The sequence below is a fragment of the Eurypyga helias genome, unplaced genomic scaffold (assembly GCF_000690775.1).
Source record: "Eurypyga helias isolate BGI_N326 unplaced genomic scaffold, ASM69077v1 Scaffold46578, whole genome shotgun sequence".
Classification (NCBI taxonomy): domain Eukaryota; kingdom Metazoa; phylum Chordata; class Aves; order Eurypygiformes; family Eurypygidae; genus Eurypyga; species Eurypyga helias.
The window spans coordinates 1-11,078 of NW_010268465.1; the positions used below are offsets into that span (position 1 = coordinate 1).

Sequence of the window (11,078 nt, forward strand, 5' to 3'; positions counted from 1 at the left end):
GGTGGGCGGGCTGGGCCGGCCAGCCCTCACGGCCGCGGCGGGACCGGGGGAAGGGAGCTGCTTCAGCCTGCACCGCTGGGCCTGGGCACGGTCTCTCTGTCTCACTGGGTGTCCTTGCAGGCTGGTGTGCAAGTTGGCTAGTTTCCACCTCTGCCTTATCTGGGGACGAAGAGGCTTCTTTCCTCACCGTAACAGGTGGATTCCTCTGCCTCTTCCATCCCCCTTTAGTGGCAGCCAGTCGTGCTTGTGTAGTAACAGCAATGAAACCGGGAAACCCTGACAAAACGAAAACAACTCCCATATGTTCCTACCCACAAACAAAACTGATTGCTTTAATTCTGTATTTTAAATGTATGTAATCCTTTCTTCAGACTTAAAATTATTGAGTCCTCCCTAGCTGAGGCAGTTTGCTGTACTGGTTTCCTGTAGTCAGTGAAATGGAAGATAGCGTGGCTTTTCAGGTCGATACACAGGCAGGCCTCAGACAGATGATGATGATGCAGAGGCAAGAAAAAAGGCCATCTTGTGGATTAACTTTCACACCCACTGATCGATGTAGTAGTGAAAAACAGTTTAATGTACTTTTGGGGAAAAAATACACAAACAAAAAAGATCCCACACCACCAAACAAACAAACCCCCAAACCAACCCCCCCTTAAAACCAAAACCAACCATACAACAACCACTTCTGAAAAAAAAGGGCAAAAAAAGAAATAGGATAGTCAGTGAAAGATTCTGAATTTGTTAAAAGTCTTATGATAGAAGAGCAAGAAGAAATATCTGAAACAGTAAATTCTTCTTCCATTTTAAATGCTTGCAATGCTGTTATTCAAGCAGAATACCCATGTAGGCCATGGCTCTGCTTTCCAGCAAATTGCCCAAAATGTGTCTTTTTACAAGCCAATCATGAGGAAAAAAGTCAAAACATCCTGACTGGAAGTCAAAACACAAGTGGTGTAGTAAGACTTCTAAAGAATGTGCTGTGCTGTGCCGTGCCATGCCATGCCACTATCTGGATCAAATATTAACAAGTACACAATTTAAGAAGGAAAAACAAACTAGTTTGAGGAAATATAGTGGTGGTGTAAAGAAAAAGCATGGAAAGTATGCTGACCTAGCTCTTTCAACACCATGTGCTGTGGGGTCCAGAGATTCAATCATCTGTGTTCTCCTATCATAAGGAAAACCTGAAGCAGAAAGCAGAGCAGGAAAAAGGCCATGACAGCCAGCCAAATTAATCATTCAACAAGTGTGTGATGGCTTCATCAGCTGCTACAGAACAACAGCTACTTGAAACCATGAAAGTATTTAAAGAAAACTCATCTACAAGTGGCTTTCCAGATTTCACATAGCTAAAGGAAATCTGCCTGAAGAGTATTTTTCTTTTAATTGACCACATCAAGCATGTGAGAACTAGAACAATAATTGATATCAGAATGTAGAATAAACAAAATTCTTAAATAAACTGTCATAGATAAACTCGGCATTGATACTCTTGACCCATATGTCACATAAATTTTGACAAAATAGGAAAACCTATGCATCATCCTGCCAGCAATCCCTCTGTTCCTTGCTTTCTCCTTACAGTATTCTTATTACATCAGAAAATTCCAATAGTAAAGATGAACTTATCTGAAAACATACCTAATGTTTTTGGACTACACCATGTGACTCTAATTTTGGGTGCTTTCAGTTTTTTGTTGCATCAACTGTTCCTGCTGCTTAGGTGCTGCTGCTAACCATAGTTTGCAAATTTTTCTTGATTCAAATATGCTTCCGCACAGCTGGTGCATTTAGCCTTTCCCCCCGCCCCCCTCCCATAAACATCATAGATTGCACTTTTGAAGGGGGATCAGTCTTGTTCAGGACAAGTTTTTTAATGATGCTCCTGTAGATTTCCCCTATAATTTTAATCCCATATGAAACTGCTTTCTCCTCTAAACTCTCATGTTAGAAGTGTTCATCTTCCCTTTACATCCCACAGGTAGGTTGAATTAAGTTGTGGCTGAAAGAGTTGTTAAAATCATGGGCAGTGGTGACCGAGATCCTTGAATAAAATGTGCTAACTTATTCCTCTTCTTGGGAGTGTGTAGCCATTACAAATATTCTAAGGTCTTCACAGGAATCCTGAAAAATCTGCTAACAATATATTTCCTATCCTTACTGTGTGTTAGTACATTATGTTTTGTTACTACTACTACTAGAATAAACCTGGTTAGTAAGTTATGAGATATACCAAGAAGGGGGCAGATGAGAGAATAATAGGTTCTAGATAAAGTATTTTAGAGCCAATACATTTGGGCATACATACATTGTCAGTGAATGTAAAATCTGAATATTCTTTTTTATTGATAAAAATTAAGAAAAAAACATAAGCTGAAAACAGACATCGTTAGTATGAGTAAAAGTGAGTAAAAAACTAATATAAAAAACCCACTATTGTGCTTAGAACCTGTCAGCTTGGAATAGAAAGTCTCTGCAACTTGCATCTTAACAATACAGGTAACGAACCTCAGAAATTGAAAACACTAACTGTATGTGAGACCTTCAGATTTTCAGTAGAACACAGTTGTTTCCAAGAACTTCTTTTCAGTGACAGGTAGTTGAAACCTCCTTAACAAGGTGATGACTATTCATTTTTTTAATGTTAACTAATATTTCATATTTTGCATTATTCCTTAATAGAAAGTATAATAGTTAATGAGTGAACCTTTCAGCAAGCATAATCCAAGGACTAGTTTCAAATATTTCTGATTATCTTAAGAGTTACTAGAAGTCACAATGCCTCTTCATTGCTTTTGTTTGAAAATACTGTAGCTGTTGAAAAGCGATAGTACTAACAGTAGAGTCTTGTGAGCTTTTTAACTTACAAAACTGGATTTCATTTTCTTCTTAAAAGTTATGTCAGTACAGAAGCTGGACCAGCATTTAGAAATAAGTCATTATAATTTTTTCCACAGAAGGAGACAGCAGCAAGTAAATCCACTGGAACACATGGTTGTTTAAATCAACTCATACTGACTTTGTTATTAGTATCCAAGTTCATTTTTATAGAGAAAGCGCAGAGTGCTCTTGTTTCAAGAGAGGCTTGCAGATACTAGCAGTTAAGCCTGAAATTTTCTGCAGGGAATGGTTGGTTTGTTTGGTTTTTTAGAGAATATTTATACAGAGGTGTGTAATTAAAATAAGTACAACTTCATGTGTGTTCTCGCTTACTTGACTTGGGTTTTTTATATGTATGGTTAGCCAAAAGTTACTTGTAGGTGCTTTATATTTCATTTGAAAAGAGTCAAAATTTGACGTGGTCAAGAATTAAGAATGTGGGCATCATGTGAAAATAGTACCTTCTCTAAGAGTATTGTTAATAATATTTTTGTGATCAGAGTTGGCTGACCTAATTATGAAACTTATTCCTGCAGTAATAAGCTGTTGGTGTGGCTGGACTATGGTGAAAATAGAAGTACAAGAATTACAGAAATAAATGGAGATAGATAGGGTAAGTTTATTGAAAGGTTTTTAATCTTAAGTTTCACATATTAGGTTTTGAAATATAGAGCTCTCTTCACAGCATAATGAGTAGAATCAACCTTTTTGTTAATACTTTATGTGGTTGTTTAGCCTTGCAGTTTGGTCATTTGGTCTTCAAGGCTTTGTAGTGAAGCTGCTGGCAAAACTGTATTCTCAAGGTCAGTTACAGACCAGCTCAGCTATAGAAGACTTGAAGACATGGAATGTTGTTTAAATTTTCAGTATAAAATATATTCATTTGTATCTATTTATACATTTTTACTACAGTCAGAACTTATATCTGTAAAGTACTAGTGGCTTTGGGACACAACTTTTGTGAAAAGACAATGAGAATATGCAGCTTTTTTTAAAAAAAAGAAGCTGCTTTTGCTCAGCTTGAGTTGCTTGGTACAGTATGAGAGATGGGAACTCACTGAATTGTATGACGAAGAAGGGCAGTTTTCCATCTGACTTAGATAAATTCACTAGGATCCTAGGGGGTTTATTAGGTTCTTGTTACGGCTGAATCTATCCATGGGAATTTAACTGCGGCTTGCTGAAGAGGCTTGTTTGCCAGCAGCAGTGCCAGTGAAGCTTAATGCATGGTGCCTGTTCTTTTAAGAAAACAGCATTAGTTTTGGTAAGTTCTGGTGGTGAACAGGAATACAGTATAAATAAAAATATGTACAGTAAATTTAGATTATTTAACATGATTCTTCAAAATTAACCCGTACCTGTTATAACTTGAGACTTACTTTGCATAGTGAGAGATTCTCAGATTAATTGCTAAAATGACACAACAATAAATGGAGATGTAAAAGCACATATTTGTACGAAGAAATGTAGACAAACACAAGAGGATGAGTCACAATTTCAATTAGCTTAACTTCTTTGGGAAACCTGCGGTATTAACACTCCATGAAAAATGATACATAGCTAACTTTTGGCAAGTAGGACAGCACATCAAGTGAGAAAAATGCCTTTTGGGATGTGTGAAATACATCCCAAAACATTTATATGCATAAACAAGTAATTTGTGCAGTTTCAAATTTAAACTTGGAAGTGGAGGATTTTACCTTCCTAAAATAATTTGGGTAATAATGAAAAGACAAACAGATTGTTTAAGTAAGGTCACAGACAAAACCCAAGCCTGAATTCAGAAAGGCACATGGACTGCAGGATTATACAGTATACAGTAAGATTACAGCAGGAACTCTCTCCTTAAGAAATACTTTGAAAGAGGAAGATAAGCATTCAGCCATTCTTTACATACAGTCTTCCTTACGGTCAGAAAATGAGGCACGCTGCACTTCATGATGCTAACACAGGAAGTAGTTAACAAAATATGGCCACTTCAATGGCATTTTCAAGTATACCTTGTCTAATTATATTTTAACCATACAAACTAAAGCAGCAAATACAAATCACATTTTCCTTCTTTGAAACACAAGAGAGGTATGGTTGTTTGGTATTTATTTAGAATTCCCAGTCTGTATCATCTTGATTTGCAGTAATATGTCCAAGTTCAGTCCCAACTGCTGTTGAAGGCAGTGCCAAGAACTCTGATCTGTCATTTTGAATAGGAGGTGGTAATAGAGACAGTAGTGAATTCTGTGTTTGTTCTTTTATCTAGAAAGAAGAAAAGTTAAAACAGGGCTGCACACAAAGGTCTACATAACCTTGCAACTGACTTCATTAAAAGCATGTGAAATCAGAGCTATGTTCTTGCACATTACAATACTGAAAATAACAGGGTGAGGGGGTTTAGGTTTCCTCACTCTAGAGTAAGTTGAATCAGTCTTTCAAGACTAATTACATTAGCTATGCAGTGCTTCTGCTTCAAATTAATATTAACCATTATTCTTATTAGTTAGGCTGACTACTTAAGTTCAACCAAATTTATTGAAGGAGAAATGCATTGCTTTTCTGCTTTCTATACTCTATCAATACCTTTTTTTTCTTTTAAATAAAAGTAGTCTGAAGCAGATAGGCTGTTACAGAATGTTTTTTTTGGCTCCAGCTAATTATTTTCTAATCCAACTCTAGTATTTTGTGGCTTATTTAGGTCATAGCTGTGTCATTTAAGAAAATGTAGCAAACTCACCTGTTTGAAGAACGTATGTGAAAGCAAACTGCTTGCTGATGGCCTGGATCATAAAAAGAACAACATAATTATGTTTTGGAAAGTAAAATACTGCTTTTGGAAAATGTGCCAGTCTGACAAATCAGTGTAAGCCCTGTGATTTTTCATCCACAGGACAAATATGAAGCATGAGAAAAGCGACACAGAATTCCTACATTCTATGCCTCTATTTTTAGTGAAGGCAGTACTGAAGGAATTTATTTTTAAAGGCTTTTTCACTTTTCTCTTTAACAAAGAATATAATTCAGAAGAGACATAGTATTGAAAACATATACATCAAATTTCTGGGATTTTTTTTGATAAAGTGCATGTTTAAAAATTAATTTTACTTGTTACAATGTAAATTCATACTACAAGAAATTCAGGGGTCAATTGTCTATAAATGCATGGTTCCTTTATCAGACAAGGTAATTCTTCAATTACAACACCAAAGGTAAGTGTAGTGTTTTACAAAGTACTTCTGGTCTGAAATTCTGACTTTATCAATGTTCAACTAATTATCCTAAATTGTGGGCTATACTTGGTCTTAGATTGAAGTGACAGAAAATTACCTTTCCCCAGAATATTACCTTTTCTCAGGGTCCTGTTGCAAGCAAAGTTCTACCAAGTTGTGGAAAGCAGGTGAAAACGTTTTGGAAAAGGGAAGTTGTAGTCTTTCACTGGTCATGGTGCGTGTCATGCTCTCACCAATTCCAGAATCAACACCTGATCGGGAATTCTTCATTCTGGATTCCCCACGGGGAAAGGTATTTATATCCCAAGGAAAATATGTGGGACCTTTCAGCTTTTGCAGCAGCATCTAGTAGAAAGGAAGAGCAGTACAAGAGTTGAATAGCTGTGCAGACCTAGTCAGGCTAAGCTGTGGAACTCCAGAACAGAACGATTCTTTGATCTACAAAGAAGCATGCATACTTGCAGTAGCAAAAAGCAGCCACCATTTCAGTAGTTGCAGCATTGGTTTCTCCGAGTAAAACAAAAAAGCTCAGAGTGCTTTGAAGTAGAAATAGAGTTCAGCATCATACCTGAGTGCGAGGCATATCTTGAAATGGAACATGTCCATTGGCTAACTCACATGCTGTAATTCCCACACTGTAAATGTCAGACTTCATGTTATACCCAGACAAATCCTGTGGGAGAAAGAAAACTCTACTGGATCACTGATGCCATTGAGCAGTGCCAACAACACAAGTGTCTGTTTCAGGACAAGATTCTAATACCCTCTAATCTACACAGGATTGAGGCAATTAAATTGTAAAACCTCAGGCTTGGTTCAGAAATCTGATGGTTGTACTGAAGACAAGTTTCAGGATCTGCAGTAGTTTCCAGGAAGGGTAGGGAAGGAGACTTAATACAGCACTACTGTACCAACAGGTTCAAAACAAGTTTTCTTTGGAATAATTACAGATTCAGCACATCTATGTCTTTTTAAAAGTTGCACTTCAACAGTTTCCATTTCACTTCTACAAGTAGACTTAAGTTAAAAATCAATTACTTCCAGTAACTTTGATTAGGAAAAATGAAGTGTAAGTCATACTAACCTGTCTCAGTAGTTCAGGACTCAGCCAAGGAAGCACAGATGTACTAAATTGGGGGAAATCATATACCACCTTTGACTTTTGTCCATTGTTAACTAAACTGTAGAGGTTGTTTAAGCCAGAGAGAGAAACCAGCCCATCCCCTGAAATCAGAATGTGGCTAGCTTTAATATTCCTGTAACATAAAGTGGTAAATTTTAGTTATAAGAATTACTCAAGGCACTACTAGAGTAGAAAGGCTTTCATGGTTCATTAATTTATAGTGAGATGTTAGTGTGCAGTTCCATTTAGCAGACTGTTTTCACTGAATTTCTTCACTCAGTACGAGTTGTCTTTTAATACAACCCCAAGAGAGAGGAAAGATGATCAGCAAGAAAAAACTGCCAGAAATTGTAGAAGGCCCCTCCTTCCCTGCGAAGGGTGTAAAGTAAGGAAGCTCTACAACTTTGATTTTCTTCGTCAAAGAGAAAAGCCAGACAGATGTATAATCCCTGTAACAACTGGTTTTAAATAGTGTACGAATACCATTCTTGCTAAGTTGCTATGAACTTGGTTCTGCTGTATAATTGGAAAAACCTGCTTCTGCAGTATCTGACATAAGAAGGTATATAGAGAAAGGAAGGGGACAACACAAGCTGAAAAGTTTTGAAGTGAAACTGAATTCTTTCTTAATAAACTGGATGCTATAACCTGGTTCTTACCTATTGACATTCTCCTACCTGTGAATGTAGCCATTCTGGTGCATGTAATTTAATCCTCTGATTGCACCGAACAGAATGTTCCCTATCAAAGCTTCACTCATTCCTTCAGGAAAGTAAGTCTTGAGCAGGTGTCTAGCTGAACCTGGAAGTGAAAAAAACTAGCTAAGCCTCACAAGTCTTGTTAAATTGTCTATACTTGCTTCATTGTATACATTCATCAAGAGCAGCATTCTCATCTCTCATCTTTTTATCCACAGTGGTGTATCAAGAAGAGTTACATGGATGCAACTGATGGATCCATCAGGCAAAGATCACACTCAAGTCATGCTTCTGTTAACTCAAAGTCTATGCTAAACTTCTATTCAATCTAGACAAGTTTTCTGTTGGCAAAATTCAAAGTTGTATAAAATCAAATACATCTCCCAATTACCATTCCTCACGTGGTGGGTGTTAGAACTAAGTGCAATTTAATGCAGTTCTAATACCAGTCTTCACTGGTGAGGAAGATTTATTTACAGAAGACTTCTCTAAATAAATGGTTTGGGAAAGTTTGTTTTTTCTACAAGGCAGGAGATGCTAAAAGAAAAACCTCTCATGGACTGTGTGGTCCAAAGTTTATTGGCCCCTTTTCCTATTTCAAAATGCAGTTAACAGTTCTTACCATAGGCCATGAATGGGGAGATGACCCAAAGCCAACTACCAGCTGTAAACACTGTCCAAAGCGTCATTATGTTGGGATGCTGGAAAAAGTGGGATAAAACCACCTCATTCTATGGAATTAAATGAAAGTGGATGTATTAAGCACAAGACAATTACTAACAGCATTAACTATGTCAGGAATCATTAGAAAGAACTGTTTTCTGTGTGCATTTGTACAGAGTTTGAGGTGATATGCATAGCCTGCAACAGAAATATAAATAACTTGCTTACGATTGCATTTGTCTGAAGTAAATCTCGTTTGCTCATAGTCCAAAGTTTTAGTGTTAAATACAGAGTACAGAACATGTTTCAAAGATTTGTACAATTACAGAAGTATTTCTAAACCATTTGTGAACTGTTTTCTTCAGAAAGCAACTCCCAGTTTTACGCGTGCCTTGTGTATGTTCTATATTCTACTCCTTTGGAGGAAAACTTGACTGAAATGTCCCACTACAAACACAAAGGCTACCTCTGTTTAGTAACCTCATGTGTATTCATCACCGACTTGTACAGGAATGCTGTTGCTTTACCTGTAAGGCTTTCAGATGCTCTTCAGAGCAATTTTCTAGGTCTGTGATCCTTACAGCCACTTGCATGCCTGTAGGCGTATGCCGTGCAAGGTAGACTGAAGTTAAGTTGTTGAACCTCCTTCCTGAAAGCAGAAATGGCTACCTTAATGTTGGAAAATATAATAACCCACCACATAATTTCCTTCACATTTAGAGATAATTTTACAGTTCTAAAATTGCAACTGATAGCAGCATGACCTTTTCTTCAAGAATGTCATGAACTTCAGTAGTTACAGCAAAATATATCCAGCAAAGTAGCTAAAACATGGCTCTGTTACTTTTAGAACAACTAAAAGTGTTTACACATTCATCAGTATCAACTATACATCTGAATGAACACCACTTTCAGCATGCATGTTCAAAAAACATATGCATGTGGAGTAGGATTCAGGCCAGCCATCCCTAAAACAATCAACTTGGGTAGCCAAGTGACAAGACATGATGCTACTTAATGCTGTATTTATTGCCCACATACCACAGATTTAGAAAACAGATATGCACATGCACAAACATCAAAAATAATTGTTGATTTGTCTTATATCCTAAAATAAGTGATTACTGGAACATGAGCAATGTTCTGCATTTCTCGGCTATGGAAACACAAGAACAGTTCTAGTTAGCTGATAATACATTTTACAAACTTAATATTTACTGCCGTTAAAATAACCTATTGAGAGCATGCACCTGCAGGAACAAGAAATATTTCCAAGTACGCTGATGTTACCTATTTCCAGCTGGAGTTCATAGTGGGAGACATTAGAAGAGCAAAATACCATTTCATTTCTTCCTGTAGATGGAGGAATCCAGCCTGGATCAGAATCAGCCTAACAGTGAGGAAAAACAGTTCTCCCAATGACTGCAGTTTTTAAACAACTACATGTTTAAAATTAATGCAGCAATATAATTAATTAGAATGCTAGGTTCAAGTACTCAAGTCATAACATTCAAGCTGGTGCTTTTACCATTACACTGAGACAGTTTTATGAGCTACTGGGTTTTTTTGTGTATGTGTGGCTTTGTTTTGTTTTTAAACTGGTACAAGGTAAAGAGTTAACAGTTACCTATATAGTTTTCATCCACAGCGGAAGCCCCAAAGGACTCTGGTTATTTTCGCTGTTAACATTTTATTAAGTACCCCCTAATGAGTTTATTTTAAATATGTGCCAGATTCGTATTTAATGCTGCCAGCTAATGTTTCTATTTTCTTCTTACCAGGCATTCATGGGTGCTGCTCTGAGATAGCTCTTCTGGTCTGATTGATTCAACTGGTGTACGTAGAATACAGGAACAGTCCTTGAGAACAGAAACAAGTGAATAGTAGTGGAGTTGCTGCAATACGTTAAACGTGGCAGTGGAAAAACATCAAAACTAGCCCGTATAACCAGAAGCTGATGAAGTTTTCTGCTACAAGTCAGTCAAGCAAGAGGTTAAAGAAACAGTGGCAGGCATAGAGAGAAGAGATACTAACAGTCTCCTTCACCCCAACTTAATACAAAGTTTAAACACCTCAGCACTGTGGAAATCCCCTAAAGCAAGACATTTCACCGGAACCTTAAGGTAAGCCTGAGTAACAAGATACAACTGCCGAAGATTTTTAAATGCAAACTTACCAAACAAGACATGGAACCGCTTTAGATCAGAGGAAAGGTCATATACACCCATTTATCCTAGAAAAATGAAAGTAGCAATGTAAGATCGTACATAAACCTGTGATAAATGTGTCTTTAATCACAACTCTGAGGCATTCCTCTCAGTTAACACACACACAAAACCAAAACTACAGCTCTGGGAAAGCCTACTTCTACTGAGCCTTTAAGCAGCATGTGGATTTCAAACTGTACTGAGGATATGCAATATACATTCCGACTCAAGTTTTCCTTTCCGATGGATGAGTTTAGAGATCCTATTGCCACTTCTGAACAAA

At 37.2% G+C, this 11,078-nt stretch overlaps 1 protein-coding gene across 1 annotated transcript; it reads right to left on the reverse strand.

Moving 5' to 3' along the window:
- Positions 1 to 4,516: 4,516 nt before the first annotated feature.
- On the reverse strand, positions 4,517 to 10,776 carry STRADB (STE20-related kinase adaptor beta). Its single transcript, XM_010157740.1, has 11 exons — positions 10,765 to 10,776; positions 10,367 to 10,447; positions 9,879 to 9,978; positions 9,116 to 9,237; positions 8,548 to 8,656; positions 7,905 to 8,028; positions 7,189 to 7,360; positions 6,673 to 6,777; positions 6,220 to 6,449; positions 5,612 to 5,654; positions 4,517 to 5,136 (listed from the first exon to the last, which is right to left on the reverse strand). Exons 1-11 carry the CDS (start codon positions 10,774 to 10,776, stop codon positions 4,984 to 4,986), a joined length of 1,251 nt encoding a protein of 416 aa, XP_010156042.1. The 3' UTR covers positions 4,517 to 4,983.
- Positions 10,777 to 11,078: the final 302 nt, after the last annotated feature.